Genomic DNA, 19833 nt, shown 5'->3' with positions numbered 1-19833 from the left:
CATTTTGTTTTGTATTTTTATTGAAGATGAATCACAAGTGTGCTTGTTAACTAAAGACATGTTTTTACCAGGTACTATCATAATATTTTAACATTTAACCATTTGGTTTTAATATCTAAATTTAAACAGTTTTTTTCACACCCAAGTGTCAAAACACTCACCCAAACACAGCTAACATTACACACAAGCATGAAAAGTCCCTAAACTGCTGTCCCACTGCAGTCAAATCTTCCTAACTTTCTTCTTAAACATCTGATGAATCAATTTTCCTGCGTTTTTATGGACCTCATTTGATTGTGGTTCAAATAAAACGCCGCCCAGACAACCTGTGTGCCAAGGCCTGATCAGATGTGTCATTTCTCCTATTCGCTGCTCCAACAGGGTCACTACAAGTCAGTGTGAATGATGTAGTGAGCTCACAGAAATCCTTCCAGTCGGATTTCATACAGTCACAGACTGTAAACAAACAGCAGGCTTCAAATGGAAACATTAAACTCCTTAAAGGTTCTTTTTGTCCCTTTACATTGGTTTCAGACTCTGTTAAAAGCTTGTGAATTTCTTTAATTTGCAGCAGGCTAACGTTTTATTTCTTCTCGTCTTTTTTCCAGTGGATGAAGGAGATGTGGCGCTCCGACTCCTGCTACGGCAACTACGGCGTGGACGGCTCCACCTGCTCCTTCTTTATTTACCTCAGCGAGGTGCGTCTGTCATTTACAGCTGTTTAACATTTCAATTTAGATTAGATTTAAAATCTAGAATAGATATCAAATATTTGTGTTTTTGTTGCTACATCTTAAAAAGAAAAGGATGAAAATGTAATTTTTTTTGCAGAGAACATGAAAAACTAGATCATATCAGAATGACATAAAGGATAAATTTTTTATGTAAGTAAATGAGTGTCCTGCAGAGAAGATGACAAAGGAGATGATTCACTGACTCTTCTATTTGAAGGGATGAGTTTTTAGCCTGCAAGGGAAAAAACATGGAATGACTTCACATTTCCTCGGCACACTGGGAAGAGATGGAGTCATTCATTATTGACAAGCCTTAAAGTATAGCGGCTCATGTTCCTTCAGGGAACACTTTTAGACTTTCTGTTTTCCAGGTGGTGAAATGAAATATTATGAGGCTTAGTTGAAGTCTTTAAAGCTGAAGAAGAAATGTTTTAAATTCATCGCCACCACTGATCTCTAACTCATCTAAGTATATGCTAATTTCAGAGCTGCTCGTCTGGCTTTTATCGTCTCTGCTCCAAAAAGCGATGCTGCTTTTCGTTATCGTCTCTGTTTGGTTTTTATTCCTCAAATTGCCTCTTTTTTTCCCTGCTCTTCCGACAAAGTTTTATCAGTTGATCTAACATCTGCTATTTCAAGTGAGAGCTTTCTTTTTTTTTTGTTGACCATGAATAATGGCAGATGGCTGAATGATTTTAACAAAAGTAAGTTTTCAGTCGTGGCTCCGGTTCTGGAAATAGTGAGTTATGAATATTGTATACAAGCTAAAAGCCTTTCAGGCGGCAAAGAAGAAAACCTAAAGCGCAGCGGATGAAAATAGCGATGGAAACAGGAAACAGAAATGTTTGTGATAAAAACACAAACAGAAGAGCTCTCTCTGTATCTCTGTTGTTTCAGCTAATCCAAACCCACTCCCTTGCGCTTGGAGTCATGTGAGCGGTTGCCACGGCGACGCGCATATATTTCTCATCCAGAAAACGGATGCAATCAATCTCTCCAGCACTTCTCCTTCTCATCTGTTAACACAAACACACACACACTTTAAGCGCGTGTGTTAGCGTGCATAATTCATGTGAGGAGTGCCGTGTTAACCTTGCACAGGGGCGAACCGGAGAGGGCGACTTATCGCGATGGATGTCAAAAGTGGACGGTCGGGGCTTAATCAGCATGATGTGCAGGTGTTGTGGTTGGAGTTGGAGGGTAAACAAACACTACTTCGTAAAAAAAAAAGAAAGAAGCGTGGTTTTCCCCCTGGTATTCTTAGTGATTTGCACGTCAGTGTTGGCTGATCAGAGAGGAAGTGGATGCAGACACTGAGAGCTGGGGAATGACTTGATTTGATTTAATCGCAGTTCCTGAAAAGTGACGCCTATCTGTTCTTGATCGTACAAATTAACTCCCGCTTGTGGAGGGGTGGTACTTTCTCGTTTACTTTCTATCAAAAGCAACATTTCCAGCTCGTATGTTGACTGTCAGCATACAAAGGTCAAAGTTTCCCCCAGAAAACGTGGTGGTTGAACACTAGAGCAGTCGTGTTTTTCAGTTCAAAAAATGTTTAAAGTTGACAGGAAATTTGAAAATATCCCTTGATAATCGTGTCATATCGTGGCCTATAAAATAACACCCTAAGCAAACAGAAAGTTTTACTTATGAACAAATCTGACGTGTAAGAGCTTTAGTCATTTTGTTCGTGGAGAGGCAGCTACGATAAATCACTAATGGAGCTAAACGCAGGAAGAGAAACTCACTAAACATGGAGCTACAGCTACAATTATCTAGTTAAGCTCCAGACATAAATCAAATTTAGAATCTATTGTGACAAATTGTTGTCTGTAGATGCTAACCATTAAAACTGACTTTTGCAAAGAATAATGAACAGAAATTTCAGCTACCAGAGATTCAAAGCTGATAGACATCCATTACGGTCAAAGTTGTGACTCACAGGAAAGTGAATTTAAATGCAGGTCACATTTGTAGTATTTTAATTTGTAAAGGATTTTTAAAAACCTTGTAACGTTCCCTTCCACTTCACACAAGTGTGATCACTTAAAATCCCAGTGAAATGTTTGATTACAACGTTAGTAAAGCTGCAAGGGAAAAATTATGGAGTATTTGTTAATGAAGCTGCAGAAATTCTCGATCATCCCACAGATGTTTTAAAACTGCTCCTTGCTTTTCTTGGGAACAAGTGCAGAAACATAAAGTGATGTTTTTCTAATGACCATCTGATGTTATGAAAACTCTCGCAGCTGTGCTTTACAGTTCACCGTTCCACGTTCAGAGGCAGAAAACAGCAGCTGGCCTCATTAAAAAAACCCTGCATGTTTTAGTCAAAACATGCAGGTAACTGAGGATCTGTCTTCTTTTTCTTCTTCTTTAGGTGGAAAACTGGTGCCCTCGTCTGCCCTGGAGGCTGAAGATCCTGAATGAGGAAATTGACCGGACTGGACAGGTGAGAATCTGGTGGTTTAAAACTCTTCAGCTGCTTTTCAACATCATGCTACATACACCTGCTTCTGAGCAAAAATCTGTATTTAATATAATTGATTTGCAGCTATATTTGTGATATTTTAAAACAGCCCAGCAGTAACCAGCTTGCTCTTATCAAGGCTTGCAGGCTTGTGTCCGGTCCACAGTAATCAGCACTTAACAAAAACACTCCCCCCGTGCACTCCCCTTCTTCCTCTCTGCTGTGAATGAATCAATATTAAGCACTCTTCATCTCCCTCTCTGGATGCCTCAACAGCCCTGAGCCCTCGGCGCTGGAGAGGCGGGCTTTAGAGATTTTAATTCAGGGCTGGATTTTAATTGGTTCAGTCTGCGAAAGTGATTTCCTGTCGTGATGAGGGATGCTAATGCCCCACAACAGCCTTGTTCCAGCCACCTTAGCAGCTGGTAATGGCTCTGTGGTTTTTCATCTCGTTCGCCGAGGCTTTCCACCGTTGCTGCGGTTGCCTCTGTTTCATTTCCACATATTTGCACAAGTTTGCTCATCAGGATTGTTACAACACAGGAAGAGATTGACATGTTGCAACATTATGATTAGCAGCAAATCTCTTTATAAAAAAATGCTTTGTTCATCATATTGCAGCTCTGATCTGAGCTGGGTCTTAAAGTTGCTTTCTAGAGTGGCGTAAACTGTCTGTGTCTGTGTCTGTGTGTGTGGGCAGGCGGAGATCCGGACCAGCTTTGCGGGGCTTTACCACTCCATGTCACAACGGGAGGAGTTCCGCTGGATGATGATGAGAATCAAACGGATGGCCGAGCCGTGGGTCAGCGCCATCCGCTCTCTGGCCGCCAAGCAGAACCTGACCAAGCGGCGGAAGAAGAAGGTGAGCTCGATGCGTGGCGCAGCTCCCAGGATTTATCAGAAGATTCTTCAAAACAGACTTGAGCTGGAGATTTTCCCGGGAGTTGCGCAACCGTCCAATGGTGTCACGTCTCCAGAGAGGATGCAAACACAAAGCCAAGCACTTATTCACACTTCCAGACTGTCCTACTTTAGCTTGAGGGAGAGCGGAGCGACATGGATGATGGATCCAGCTCTGCATTATGTGCTCCACACTTTCCTTGGGCCTTAGGGGGAATTGGTGGTGCTGATCCAAAGCACCTGACCTGTGCTGTGAACTTTAAAGTATAGAAAAAGTTCACATGTTGAGGGTTTTTGAAAGCATTGCTGTTTAACCCTTGCAGACCGAAAGTGTCAGCAATGATCCATCCGAATTTGCAGCACCGTAATGCCGCCACACTTTGCACCATCTGAAAAATTTCAACAGTTTCTGAAAGGGGAGACGTTGCGCTTTCCAACCACTATCAGGTTATTACGGTAATTTCACTCCCGCCGAGTGATACTAATCTGATGAGACACGCTTTTAATACACAGTAAATTGCTAAAATAATTTTAGATATTGAAAGTTGATGTTATGGATAAATGAGCAAATATATTTACTCACAGGACATTTAAACAATTAAAATAAGCAAAAATATCCAGGCGGAGATTTAAAACTTTGGTCTTAAAGTGTCAAAGCCTTTTCAATTAATCGAATTAAAATGAAATCAATAATTTCCATTTGCATGATTTATCGTTTTTCTCTCTCTACCAAAAACTGGATGACAAAGTTTTCAGTCTGGTGTTTTGGTCTCAACTAGCCATTATTTTTTTTTTTTTTAAACAATTTTTTTAGAGACTTCATAATTAATTTTGTCATTTTGTTTATTTACTTTGTATATTTAAAACATCTTGTTCATTAGAATTTAAAATGTATTCATCTTTGAGAATCCATTCTTGCATTACTTTTACTGCACTTGAAAATGATCTCAGAACAGTATTATTATTTATCACTTTAACCTCTGGGATAATTTACTATCCAGCAAAGTTTAAACATTAGCTCTGTTCTGCTTGATTTCCCGTAGTCACTTCTCTGTAATCCACATCCAGATCCTCAGTGTCGGGTGTTTAATCTTCTGCTTTCCTTCCCTGGCAGATCCTGGTTCACTTGGGTCTGCTCACCAAGGAGTCGGGCTTCAAGATAGCAGAAAACGCCTTCAGCGGCGGCCCGCTGGGGGAGCTGGTCCAGTGGAGCGACCTCATAACCACGCTGTACCTCCTGGGCCATGATGTTCGCATCTCAGCATCGCTGGCTGAGCTCAAAGAGTCAGTAGTCGACGGGTTTGAGTTTCTCCATAACTACAGATGTTTTATTAAAGGAGAAGTGAAACATAAAAGTTCAAACCTGTTGTAAAACTAGCCGCTTTTTTCCTTTGTAAATCTTCGTTTGCATGAGTTGCAAACGAAGATTTACAGCCTTCTTCAGCTTAGTGACTTTATTTGTTTTTTTTATTGTTGGTTTAGTCAAATGTTTATTTGGTCACTGCAACTTTTACTCCTCAGGATCATGCGCAAAGTCATGGGGAACAAGTCTAGCTGCCCCACTCAGGGGGATAAGGTGGTGGAGCTCATATACATCGACATCGTGGGTCTGACCCAGTTCAAGAAGACCCTCGGCCCTTCCTGGGTCCACTACCAGTAAGAGCTTCATTTGTTTGCCGTTAATCTTCCTTATATTGTTAAATAACCCAGGAAATTTTCAGATAGATGTATGTACAGCACTTTAAATTACTTTTTATGGGTATATGTTTGAATAAAATGAACACCTATTTGCAGAGAAATAACGAAAAAGATGCAGTGCAAAGAAAATTTCAGAAAGATTTCAGAAATCCATTTTTGGTGGAGCAACCAGGAGGTTTTCAATGGGGTTTCTTCCAAAGCTGTGTATATTTTTTTCGGTAACACTTCATTTGAAGGGGTGTGCATAAGACTGACATAACGCCTGTCATGAACATGAAAAATCCAAACGCTGTAAAATACTGTTTAAATGTTGTTTGTTCACAAAGAAATACTGAAGTTATGAGAAAATAAAGGCTGTAAGAAATGACTCAAACAAAATAATGGAAATATTCAGCCAAAGAAAAGTGCTTGGCTTCATAAAATCAAAATAAAGCACAGGTAATGTAACATGTAAAAATGTTTAAGGTGTAAATACTTTTGCAGTGCATTCTGGGTATTTAAGCCATATGCTGTGCCCTCAGTGGTTTAGCTGTTGCAGTCACATCTGCCCATGTTTCAGAGAGGAAGTTTGTCTGTCGGTACAATGGGTCTATTTTCTGCTCACACATTACCGCAGCGTCCCAAAAGGCCCGAGGTCTACCTTTTGTTTACAGCACTGTAACCAGCCCAGTCTATTCTTTCTCAAAGTGCCCCGTCGAGGACTGTAGATTAGGTCGCCCTGGTTTGTTTGGAAAAAGCTCCTGCCTGCTCCTCCTGACAGGAAAAGAGGGGCAACAATAAGCCTGGGGCACTAATGGCTCCACTGGTTCCTCTTTGCTTGTCACAAACCTTTTGTTTCCCTGTGAAGTAACACCTTAAACTCCATCTGCTCGCGCTGAGCCCAGAGGAAATTGATTTCGCCTCAGGCTTATTGGGAGGTCCAATTAGTGTTTTTCTGCATTGTTGCTATACATTCATATCTGAGCAGTTAAAGCCACATTAAGCTGTTTATGTGGTTTTATGAAGGAAGTGTAGAGCTGCTGGAAATGTTATCTTTAATCACAACAACAAAAAAACATACTTTGCCTACTTTTATGTCAATTACTTTCCCTATAAATCCTTGGGTGCATTGATAAGATGATAAAGAGAATAAAGCTTTTTATTTATAAGAACGCATCATTGTAAAAAATTGTTTGTTTCCCTCCTTCCTCCATTTTCCTTATTTCTGCCATGAAGTAGTTTTCCATTGAGAAAACTGAAGCCATATGAGAGATTTTTATCTGTCATTTCCTTGGAAATTGAAACTCTTTTGCATCAACTTGGCTGCAGGAAGTATAATTGCTTTGCGATTGCACTGTATGCAAAGATGAAGCCAATAAACCAGCCTACAGAACCTACCCAACTCCAACAAACAGACTAAATGTTCACATTTCAAACTGATGTGGATGAAAATCAACACGATGTGCAACAGCTACTATTGTTTATCAGGTTTAGCATTTTATTAGAAGAAGTAAATACAGGATGTTCCATGTAGAAATGACTGTATTAGGAAACTTCATTGTGTCTGTTTCCTCTCTCAATACCAGCCAAATACTTTCCTCGTGAGACAAAATGATTCAAAAATAACTGAAAGTATTTAGATGTGTTTAGCTTATTATTATTATTATTATTTTTTTTTTTTAACCACAAAAACTGACTCAGAGTTCCCATTCGGTGACGCTGGCTCAAGTTTTCATGACGTCCTCACACATTGTGGAAACGGGGAAAACTTTTGTATTCATCAGGGATCACTTCATCTGGATTACATCCTTCTACTTCCATGATCAGTCGGGTTAAATTAAGCGTTGCCATGCATTTGTCGGCTTTCGAACGATTCAGGCCAGTTGAAGTCTACCTACCAGGGACAGATGAAGGTTGTTTTCCTCTGGAGATAGCATGTGGGCTCTCTGTTTATGCTCTACTTTCAGTGGAACGGTTCCTCCCTGCTCTCCCAGGGCCTTCCCACGGTTCACACAGCCAGATGTGTGTTATCAAAGTGGGCGGACTATCACTGAAAAACAAGATGTTTTTCTGCTCGAGTTGCTCAGGGATAGTAACGCCACTAACATGGAGAAAATTCAACCAAAACATCATCTAGAAAAGCTAAAGCGAGTAGCAGGGAGTGAGTTTGAGTTAAAGGTCAGCAACCAGTTTAAGATTCCCTTCCCCTGGATGTGGTCTAATTAATTTTGTGCCGTGACCTTTGAGTTTGCTGTGTTGCTCACTCAACTGTGTTTTCATCTGACAATTAAATGTTAAATTTAAAGACATTATCAAAGTCTTTAGATTGGCTGGTTTTTTGCAATGTAAAAATATGATTTTTAGGTTTTATTGAGTTTTGAGGATCTTGTTCCAGTCACCAAATCAACAAGAAGAGAATCATGACTAACCAGTAGCTAACAGGCGTAGTAAAATGGCAGCTTGTTTTAACTAGTTGTCATAAACAGTTTCCAATTGGTGCCAGAAACTAACAACTTTGATTGTAGTTGTAGTTTCTGCCAGCAGTTAAAGTTTAACTCTGATTTCTCCTCTGTTTTTTTGCACTACAGGTGCATGCTGCGCGTGCTGGATTCCTTCGGGACGGAGCCAGAGTTCAACCACGCCCACTACGCCCAGTCCAAGGGTCACAAGACGCCGTGGGGGAAGTGGAACCTCAACCCACAGCAGTTCAACACCATGTTCCGTAAGTCCGGATTTCCTTCACAGCCCGGAAAAGTCCAGAAAAGTCTGGAATTTAATTGTTTTCCAGGTCTTGCTAAGTTTAAATCCGTTGTACTGTATAGCCCCTCTTGGTAGTTGCATCAACTCCATTTCCCAAGGCAGAGCAGGAGCCATGTTTTCAGGAGGAAGAGGGCAAAGCCCCCCTGGGGTGCTGACCTTTTCCCCACGGCCAAGAGAAAGTGAAATGTTACCCCCGCTCTTCCAGTTTGCGAGGTGAAGCCAGGAGCTCAAGCGCACCTGAATAGCTCCTTTGTCTGCTGAATAGGGTATGTCTTTCTCAGAAAACACTGGAAATCTAGCTAAGAGGCGCTAGGTTAGATGATATCTCGGGTGAAACAAGTGCTCTGTGGTTTGGTCCGAGTGTTAAACCCACAACGTGGCATCGGTTCCAGATACAAAACGCTGGGGATTTTTCTCCCTTTTCTCTTCTGAGCTGCGCCTTACCTTCAGGCTACAGATTACATGTTCTCATTATGTTTTTACAATGAAGTAATCTTTATTTGTAGGACGATATTAAGGACTGAATTAACTGCTTCTAGACATTTTTATTATTGTATCAGAATGTGCCAAGATGATGCCGTCTACAAACTTTTTCTACTTAAAATGGGCAAATTCAAACTACAAAATTTGCCTTATTGACTTTTTTTTGTTTATCTTTCTAGACTTGCAGTTTTGAGCCAAACAAAATAATTTTAAGGGCCACATATGGCTCCCAGGCGACACTTTGAACAGCCTCGATGTTCAGCGTTTGTTTGTCTCGCATCTTTTTTTGCCTTGCATGTTTACTTGAATCAAGAAGGTTCTGGGTTTGAAAACAACTCCTTGTGGATTGTGATTGGTTCATTTGTTGCGATTAGGTTTGGCTCCATAAATCACTGAGTCCGGGGAATTTGGACTGTTTGGTCTCCGGTCAATAAGACAAGACCGAGCAGAAACGACCTCATTAATCTATATCACAGTTGGGATTGCAGCGAGTGTTTTCTTGCTGTTTGCTTTCCGTTCGAATGGCCTGCAAGTCCTTTTAGTTTCAGTCTGGAGACAAAAAGGAGGAGGAAGTAGTTTGGTTTTCCCAAACTGAACTTTTTTCTTCTAGCTTGTAAAATAAAATCAAATTTCTTGGTTATTTGCTGCTTCTAATCCCTTCTAGACTTGGAAAAGAAACGCATGTAGGAGATTCAGCTGCAGGCATTGGCGATCTGCCAGTCTGATTCAATCGATTACATTGTCTGCATACCTTTTTCTCCCTCTTTTAAATATTAACTTTTCTCTCCAACACATTCTTTAGAAGTAGCTCCAGAAAGCTTTCCCTGAATCCTGGAAATCCGACTTTTTTCTGCCTGGGTTTATTTCACATCAAAGCAGAGAAGGAAAATGAACTTCCAGAGAAAGTTGATGCTTTATCATGAAGCAGATTTATCTCCCGACTCCCCAAGTTGATCAGTAGTAACCGAGCAGCTGCTTCTCCAGCAGCGCTGTCCTCCCAGGCTGTTTGTTAGCTAATAGCGATTGAAACTGTAGCAAGCTGAGTGACATTTTGAGTGGCGGCTCTTGTGGGAGAGGAGGCATCTGTTGCCAAAAGCATCAAGAGGGCCGAGCACTAATTAGCAGCCCGTCCTGTTTACACGGCCAGTTTGCTACGCGAGTGCTAGCGTGGCCTGTTTGTAGCGCTGCCTGTTAACCAGGCGTAGTGTTGTTTTGAAAGACGATGCAAACGAGGAGCGCCGTGGAGCAGATGTGCTGAATCACGCTGGTGTTGATGTTTCTGTCCCATTTTGGCGTCTTTGTGATCCTTACATTCCTGCAGGTGTTGATGGTAGTTGTTTTTTTTGTTTTCACGTGGCTCCTGCTCACACTGATCTGCTGACATCCTCCCACATTCCTGTTTCCCACCCACACACTCCACACACACTCCACATGCAAAGTTGGAGCGACCGCGCTAACCAATCCAGCACAATCCTTCCTTTTTGAATGTGAATACTTTGGATTATATTAGCTTAGATGTAATGTGGCTTCATGCTTTCTGTCAGAGTAGAAACATAGTGATTCATGTTCATTCATGCAATACACATTTTTGACATTGCAAACTGCTCAGGCTTTTTTTTTATGTAAACCTCAGCTGAAGAAAAAACTCCAGAGAAAATAACTTTCTTACTGCAAACAGCGGTTCCCATTTGAAACGATATCATCAGCCTGGTTTCGCTCTTGACTGCTTCTGTTCCGGTCCAGACTCTCATTTGTTTTACAAGACAGATGGCAGCGAGGTGAGGCGCTGCCAGCTTCGGCTGCCGCCCTTGACCTGCTCATCTTCCCGTTCCCATAGTTACCAGTCATTGCTTGGCAGTCGAAGGGAGTAGCATTCGTGTCCCTCAGAGTTTACGATGTGTAGATTTAAAAAGACACCTTTTCACACAGTTTTGAGATTCCCGTTTCTGTTTCTTCCCTCCACTCCAGCTCACACCCCAGACAACAGCTTTCTGGGCTTCGTTGTGGAGCAGCACCTCAACGCCAGCGACTTCAGGCACATCGACGACATCAAGAGGCAGAACCAGTCGCTCGTCTACGGCAAAGTAGACAACTTCTGGAAGGTACGGTGGGACGTTTTTCAAACCTGATAGTATTTTTAAAGCTGCTCCAACACACCTGAACTTGTCCATCTTTCCATCTGCCCAAAGTTCAGCATTAAGTGAATAAAGCAGTATTATGAGGGTATAAATGTGAAAGTGTTGCTGGTTTTCAGGCTGAGAGTCTGCCAGTCGGTGAAGCTTTAAAGAGGGCAGGCAGAAAGGGGGAGCCCATTGCTCACAGCAAGGGGCATTAGCTGCTAATCAGGCTCCCGAGTGTGTTCATTACCTCCTGCTTTTAATTAAAGGGCCGTTTTAGGGCTGACTGATAACGAGCTGATAGACCGACTCTGTTTCCCTCTCTTGTCCCTTTAGATTGTGCTCTTCTCGGATCTCTTGCTCTGCGCTCCAGAGGGTTCGTTTTGCTAACTCATGTGCATTTTTTAAATGATGCACGCTGGAAATCTGCTGCGATTGTCGGTGCCACTGGCTCGTTTCAGAAAAACTCTGGTTTCTGCAGAGGTCAGGAACAATACGCCGACAGAATCGTTGGCTTTACTGGAAGACCTTTTACTGACACGATAAACAGAGGAGTGTCTCTTTGTAGCATATAGAAAACCTCTTCCTGTTAGCTTAAACAGGAAGTAGTGGGTGTTGTGGGTTATCGCTCACAAAGGTCTAATGAGATCATTAAAGAAAAATAGGTTGTTGTTTTGAATCCTCAACGATCAAATGAATAATCGTGTAGCAGTCTGTTTTAATATTTCTATTCGTCTATTAGTGTTCGTCTTTTGTCTTGGCACACATTGTACGATTTTTAACATTTGCTAAGACGTAAACTCGTCACGCTGCACAGCTGGTTGCTGCTGTGCAACCACATCGCACCAATCAGTTAATCAATACTTGGACAGCCAGATGCACGGATTGGAAACAAAAATCAGGAGTCAGAAAAACATGAGTTTATATCTCTGTAATATGCAGCAGCAGTGCTGGACAACATGTCTGAAAAACATGTCACAGTATAAGTGTTTCAAATTGATCAATATTGATAACTATCGATTAGTTTTTTGTTTTAAATATCTGAAATCCTGTTGAACTGGTTAAGCTTTCCTTCTCCGCATTGTTTTTAATTTTTATGAAACTTTAAAACTGCTGCTGCGCTAGTTCTGAACAGGCTGTTGCTGGGTAACCAAAGAATGAGAGTTGCTAGGTAACTAAAGAGTGAGTGAGTGAGTTGATTCCACCAACCTAGCTTAGCTAACTGTGAAGCTGAGCAGATACAACCTTTCCTCTGCCTACATGCCCCACAATCCTGTGTGGTTCTGAATCAGAGTTGAGTGAAATTATTGATTATTCAAACAGAAGTGTTATCTATTGATATGTTATTGGTCTCTGCAGTGGTAGCATCCTAAAACCTGTTATTTTGATTAAATTAAAAGCAGCTTCAAGCATTTTAACATCCAATTTTTGTGAAGCTATCATGATATTAGGTAGTTTTCCCCTGTTATCTTGACTCTCCTGGTTTCTCCTTCCACAGATTGGATGTTTAGCTGAGAATGAATGTGTCTTAGTAAAGTAATAGACCTCAGATAAACTCCAGCCTGTTTGGACGCCCCCCTCTCTCTCTCTGGCTGATCAGTATGCTCAGGAGCACAGGTGCAGCAGCCACATTCATCCTGCGAGTGTACAGAGAGAAACGCTGCGTGAAGGAAGCAGCCTGACGAATCACCAGCGCTGCATACACACCGTCATTCACACCCATGTTTTCACCACACGGTTTTAGCAGCAGCAGCAGCAGCAATGATGATGAACCCGTTCTCTCGTTCTTTTCCTTTTAGAGCAAGTCCTCTGATGCAGAAACACAAGAATCTAACTCCGAAGCGCCTCGGGGTGGGAGTTATTTACAGACACTGGAAAGCTCGTAAATTGAATCTTGCGCTTGTGTACGTTGGCGCGCAGGAGCTGCCATATTAGATCAGGTTAGAGTGTGTGTGTATGAATCTGCTTGTAGCGCAGGACAAACATAATCTCCCTGCTGCGCCACAAAGGGTTGATAAGCAGCAGAATAACACATGACGGGCTCTTCCTCTGAAGCACCTGCTGATCTCAGACATAAATCGCGCTACGGCTGCGTCTGGTTGGAAATGTGCAGCTTTCCACACCACTTCCTGCTTCGTTTGCATCCGTGTGGAGGTCAGCATCATCATTAGTGCTGAACCGCTTCCATTAAAGATCCAGGATGTCGGTGGGGAGACTTAAAATAAAATGGCCAGACCACCTCGGAGATGTCCGTTTCCATGGCAACCCCAGCTGAAGGAGTAGAGATGCAGAGAGTGACTTCCTGCATTTTCTTTACCCCTATCTTACACACACAAAGCTGATCGATGAAGAATACATCCATCTTTAGTAAAATATTGGAAAAAAAAAAAAAGCTTAGAAATGTTTTTTTGCCAGGTTTTAAGCCCATGTGAATTCTTCAGTATGTCTCATTTTGGTGGTGAAAGGAGGCATTCATGGAGGCAGAAAGGTGAGAATGAGCCGGATGCACAGAGAGGTGAAAGCTGCAGGCCTCTGGCTTCAGATCAGACAACATGATGAAGAAAGAGGAACAACACACACACACACCCACCCACCCACACACACACACAGATGGCTTATACAAAGTAAGGTGATTCAGGCTCATAAACACACACTCAGGTGCGTTTACTGCCAGCTTTATGGTGGCTTATTATGTTCAGCTGTAAACCTGATCTGTCATGTTGTCTTCTACACTTACTCTCTCTCCATTGTTTTTTTTTTTTACTAGAAACAATAGAATAGTGGAAGAAAAAATAACAAATTTGCACTTTAAGATGATTAAATGATTAACATGACCACTAGCACGATATTCAAAGTGATACAGGAGCTGTTTGGGGTTAAATGTGAACTAAGAAAGGCGGATAAGAACGTAATCTTTGTATGAGCGAAGCCGTGTTCAGCATTTACTTCTCCTCTTCCTCACATATGCTCAGCTTGGATGCTGGAGCCCACAGCCACACAGCGGGGACCGAGCCGTCAGCCGTCACAGAGCTGCTGCTGCTGCTGCTCCACCGTCTCCCGATCCAAAAGCAAAAAAAAAAAAAAAAAGAAACTCCGGCTCTGGCAGAACACCAAACACCAATAGATTCTGGCTATTCTGTCTAATGGGCCGTAACAGAGCGTTGAGAAGAAACAGGGTTTCCTGACTGCACTCCAAGCACCTCTGGATATTATTACACCACAACTAGTTACTGGATGGCTTTCAGATGGTTATAGATGTGCTGCTGGTTTGAATAGGCTTCATTTATCAAAACACAACAACAAAATATGTGATTAATAGCTAAGATATGAGAAAACAACAGTAACATTTACTAGACTAGAGTTTCTCCAGGTCTGGCTTCAATATTAAAAGTATAAAGATAAATGTTGATCTAAAGTAGTAAGTACTCCACAGTTTATAAAAGAAGCTAAATGTTGATCTAAGGCACATGTGTCAAACTCGAGGCCCGGGGGCCAAATCTGGCCCGCTGTAGCTTATTATGTGGCTCTTTAGACTCCAGATTGCATCAATAAATCCCTCCAGTTTTTTCACAAATCTGCCAAATTCACACAAAATCAACAAAAATCTACATTTTTCCAGATTTTACTCTACATTTTTCAAAAACAGACTAATAAAAAGTCACATTTAACATCATATGTTGGCGCAAACATTCCTAACAAACATTTTTAATTGGCACCACAAAATGTGCAATTTTGATTGCAAAAAAACCACTAAAGCAAGCACAAAATGCTGAAACAAACAGCTGTTTACTGATATTTTAACTATTTAATTGGTTTTATTAATATATCGTGTCACAACCGGCCCTTTAAGAACATGAGTACCGCACAATTTCTAAAAATATTAAAACTGTCACCATTTAAACAGGTTGGTAAGATTATTATTAGGTCTTCAATAATGACGTTCTTTATAACTTGGAGAAAGTTGTGTAAATCCAGTCTGTACTGGAAAGTGTCACGCTTTTCCACCATGTATGATCAAGGTGAGTCAGTCAGTTATTGATTAATTATGCTTCTTACGGTTCAAAGGTCACTCATGCTTTATATGAAAACCTTCAGACTCTTAATCTGCAGCCAGATAAACGGCAAGTCGGACCAAGAGTCACTTCATCATCCGGAAACGTTTCCATATTTCAGCTGCAGCTTTCATCCTGGTGATCAGAGACGATTCGCGTTACGCTGGGAAAATAACGTTTTTCCAGCTGAACTCCAGAGCGTCTGAAGTGAATTTTCATTCTGACCGACGAGCTTCCAGTTATGAGTCTGGAAACGGCTGCAGACTGTTTGATGTTGAACCCACTGAGCGCTGCCGTCTGCATCCTGATGATCCCGGACAATGTTGGTCGACACAGAAGTTTTGTAAATTACAAAACAAAAAGTTGCTCCTACTTAAATAAGTTTGTAATCTAAAGAATTAAATGCAATTCCCGGTTCGTTTCTGAGAGGCGGTGCGCTTTCTCTCCCAGGTTGCTCGTCAGTCAAACCTCCCGTTTCCTCAGAGTCAGAGTTTACAAATTCCCCCTGATTTACACGGCCATAAAGCTCCGTCCCTCCTCCTCCTCCTGCAGCTTCAATCAGCCTCGCCAGCTCAAGCAGTAATTTTATGACTCTCTGAGCATGTACTCGGCTCAGAGCATCCATCCATCTGCTTCCTGCTCTTACAGCAAGTTGCAGGCGGAAGCCTGAGATGAAAACATGAATTTCTCATGCATTTACCTGCATGCACCTGTTTCTATTTCTGACTTCTTTATTTGTAAATCCGCCCTTCACAAACACAAATCCTCGCTCAGTTCTCCAGAGTGAAAAGATTAGAGGATTGTAATTTCACCTCCTAATTAGGGCTTCTCTCTCACACACACACTCACACACACTCTCTCTCTCACACACGCACACACACACATCAGGCTGCTTTAGTTACAGCAGGCTGGCTGGAGGCATCTGATAGCGGAGCCTTCAGGGACCTGGACGAGCGGCTACCTGAAATTTAAGCCCCTACAGGAAGGTCTGAAGTCAGCATGAACACACACACAGAAGCAGAGGGAGTGTGTAAATGTGTCACTTAAAAGGTGTTACTGCCTCCTGGGTGCCTTCGCTATTTTTAATCGATATTTCCGAGGTGTTTGTGCGACTTCCTGCTGTAAAGAAGGAAATGACACAACTTTATCTGCAGTAGATTCTCGAGACATTTGGAAAAGCATTTTACTGTCTGCAAGTGTATTTTAGTGGGATTTTATGGCAGATCAACACAACGGAAGAAGCAAAACCAGTACAACCAGTAGTAAAAACTGGAAATGGATACTGGAGGATGGGGGGAAAAGCATGCCACACTTTGCAGATTTTTGCTCTCATTCAGAATGACTTGCTGTCCCTATAAAATAAATTGATGTTTGTGGATGCAACCAAAAGATGTGAATATTTTTCTTATACAACTGCAATCATTTAAAAATATAAAGACATCATTATTTTACAGAACAGGTGTCAAAGTCGAGGTTCGGGGGCCAAATCTGGCCCACTATAGTTTTTAATGTGGCCCTCTAGACTCTAAATTACATCAATAAGTCCCTCTAGTTTTTCACAAATCTACAAAATCAACAAAACTCCACATTTTTTCTGAGTTTTACTGCAATTTTTCTCAAAATTGGCCAACAATATTGGGTTTGCTGAAGCCTCATCCTGACTGGATGTCAGCTTATAGTCTGTGATGCAAACATTAATAAAAAGTCACCTTTAACGTGATACATTAGCTCAAATATGAATGCTGAAACAAATGGCTATTTATTGATATTTTAACAGTACCAAGACATTCTGGGACCTTGCAGAACATTCAGCTTTTTGATTTAGCCCAAAGTGGAGATGAGTTTGACGCCTCTGCTTTACAGCATCTTGTCTAACGTTAAGATAATCCATAAAGCCAGCAGCTCTGATGACTGGAATTTAACTCCGGTGATCTCAGATGAACTCTGACACAAGTTGGCAGAGCTTCCTGGGACATAAATGTTTTATTAGCCATAATGAAAGCAGATTAGCCAGACTGTAACAATAATAATATAGTGTGTGCTCAGATTTTGCCCCACAGTGTTGCTATTTTTAACTCCTCCAGATGGTCAGCTCTGTTTCCACAGAAGTAAAGAACTGGTTTCCTCTGCTGCAGGGTAAGGAGCGCTACCTGGACATCATCCACGGCTACATGGAGGTCCATGGGACGGTGCACGGCACCAGCACCGTCTACCTGCCCAGCTACGTCAAGAACCACGGCATCCTGAGCGGCAGAGACCTGCAGTTCCTGCTGCGAGAAACCAAGGTGAGGCAGACGACTTCGCTTTGAGCTTTTCAGGGGGACCCAATCGAGATCAAAGGAGTTTTTCTGTAGTTCTGCTCATTGTGGAGCCGCTTTAACCAGACGATATTGTGTTTTCCAGAAACAAACCGAGACGCGTCTGTGATCAAAGATGTTTTGCATCAAGGATTTCTCCTTCCTCTCGTTACTCTCTTATAAACTGATCAAACATTTTCTGTTGTCTTCAACAGAAGAAGCGACGCTTTATTACAGACCAGAAGGAAAGACAAATTCAGATCTGATCAGTCTGCTGTGGATTCAGATAGAAAGTGACAGACATTTTTGGATTCAGTGTTTTTTCAGCATCTGCTGCATCCACAGCTGTGGAAGCTCTTTGTCACTCGGTCACAGTTTGCATAACGGCTGTCGTCTTTGTCACCTTTTTGGTGGAGAATTTACATATAGCTGTGGAGAGGACTTTTTCTCTTCCTCGTTCCTGGGAACATAATCAGCCTGCAGTCAGTGCAAACAAAGGCAGAAATAACTTTTATTATCTCAGCAGCAGTGACAGGATCCACTGGTGTTGAAATATTTCATTTTGCTATTATAATAATTTGCTTCACAAAGCACATAAAATGTGATTAAATCTCGCTTGTTGGTTGTTTTTGTTAAGCTGTATTTTGTTTTCCTTGCACTAAACTTTATGCATTAATTGCAGGGTTTTAAACAGAGGTTGTTTTCCCAGTTTGGAGCTGTGGATGTTTTACACCCATCTGATCAGCAGCAGGCTGATGCAATGATTGCTTTAGGAGGAGAAAGAGTGTGAAAACACACACGAGACACTTTAACATCTCCTGAAAGCATGTCGGTGTGGTGCATCCGGTCGAATGCGACGCCGGGCTCTGCCTCCATGTGAACAGGATTGTTTAATGTGAGCTAATGGGGAGAATGTGGGTCAAAGCCATATTCCTCATTGATTGCTGTAGTTTTTTTTTTTCTTTTAATCCACAGCAGTGGCATCAGAGATGCTGGCTGTTCTCCATGAGCTCCTCCCTCTGAGTCCTTCAGTCTGGTTAGATTCGCTCCTCTCCCTATAAATAGAGCTCCTCTGTTTCTCAGCTCTGAGGAGAAACATTCAGGAACGCATGTGTCGCGCTGCCACCTGCTGGTGGAGCGTGGAATAGACACTGCAGGAGCCCAAAGAGCAGAATGATCAGCATGAGACTGAGGGGTCATGTGAGCAGCGGCATATTTTAACCTACAATGCAGCATTGTGTCGACAGCAGGCTGTTGTTGTGGACAAGCTTGACTCTGGACGTACGAAGCGCTTTCTAGAAAACTTCATCATGTCTCCATCTGAATGTTCACATTCCTGCAGCCTCCCTTCCTTGTTGCTGTAAGGAAATGTGCCGGCTCGACCGTATTTTGTGCTGATGATGATTGTTTCAAACTACTTGATAGCAGAAACTCATTGGAGACAGGAAAGGAACTTTTCTGCTGCTGTAGCCTGGTTAGCTCAGAAAAACTGCTAGCACAACTAGAACATCATTTAATTGGTAAATACCACAGATAAAAATAGGAAGTATTTAATCTGCATGGGTGAGTCTAAACCAGCAGAGGTGCACCGATAAATCAGTGATCTTATTTACCTCTGCAAAGGTCTAAAAACTAACTTCTGTCCTCTTTTCCCTCATCAGGTTATTAACGTGTTTACAGTTGATAAGTCACTCAGAAACTTTCTTGGTATATTTTCAACATTTGAGAAAAAAGAAAAAATCTGAATCGACCAGAAAACTGCAAACAGTGCACATCAATTTATTGCTGCCTATTTCCTTAACTTTGGGAAATAAGTGATCAGTCGATACTTGCAGCAAGAATCAAACGTAGAACCTGTAGGAAACTGATTGTTTTCTTCTTTTATTTCAGCTTTTTGTGGGTCTGTCCTTCCCCTACGAAGGCCCCGCCCCGTTGGAGGCCATCGCCAACGGCTGCGCCTTCCTCAACCCCAAGTTCACCCCGCCGAAGAGCAGCAAGAACACAGACTTCTTCAAAGGCAAACCCACCCTGAGGGAGGTGAGCGAACTCAGCTGCGCGGTACAATGACCCGTCTCTGGTTTCTTCTCCTCACCGCTGCTCTCTCGTCCACAGTTGACGTCTCAGCACCCGTACGCCGAGGTGTACATCGGTCAGCCGCACGTCTGGACGGTGGACATCGAGAACTCTGCCGAGGTGGAGCGGGCGCTGCGCTCCATCCTCAGCCAGAAGGTAGGGGAACAAACGCCTTGTGTTGTTGAGCTCTGGAACAGAACAAAAGCTTTGTTCTGGCCTGAAGCGTCTCGTATGGTTTGTGATCCGTAGCGGCCACAGCTCCAGCTTGAC

General features: G+C 42.2%; 1 protein-coding gene across 1 annotated transcript in view; it reads left to right on the top strand.

Annotated features, from left to right (window-relative positions):
- Window positions 1-19833, top strand: part of mgat5 (alpha-1,6-mannosylglycoprotein 6-beta-N-acetylglucosaminyltransferase) — a 52614-nt gene that overhangs the window by 29660 nt on the left and 3121 nt on the right. The window contains exons 5-14 of the mRNA XM_015034856.1: window positions 609-698; window positions 3115-3186; window positions 3905-4066; window positions 5219-5388; window positions 5626-5760; window positions 8370-8503; window positions 10993-11126; window positions 17329-17478; window positions 19381-19527; window positions 19603-19719. Of these exons, the coding sequence (XP_014890342.1) occupies window positions 609-698; window positions 3115-3186; window positions 3905-4066; window positions 5219-5388; window positions 5626-5760; window positions 8370-8503; window positions 10993-11126; window positions 17329-17478; window positions 19381-19527; window positions 19603-19719 (1311 nt within the window). The remainder of the gene's footprint in view (window positions 1-608; window positions 699-3114; window positions 3187-3904; window positions 4067-5218; window positions 5389-5625; window positions 5761-8369; window positions 8504-10992; window positions 11127-17328; window positions 17479-19380; window positions 19528-19602; window positions 19720-19833) is intronic.

The sequence above is a fragment of the Poecilia latipinna genome, unplaced genomic scaffold, assembly GCF_001443285.1.
Source record: "Poecilia latipinna isolate Pla-1442-1.1 unplaced genomic scaffold, P_latipinna-1.0 Scaffold315, whole genome shotgun sequence".
Classification (NCBI taxonomy): Eukaryota; Metazoa; Chordata; class Actinopteri; order Cyprinodontiformes; family Poeciliidae; genus Poecilia; species Poecilia latipinna.
Note: the sequence above shows the minus strand (reverse complement) of the source record. Positions and strands in the feature narration are given on the sequence as shown.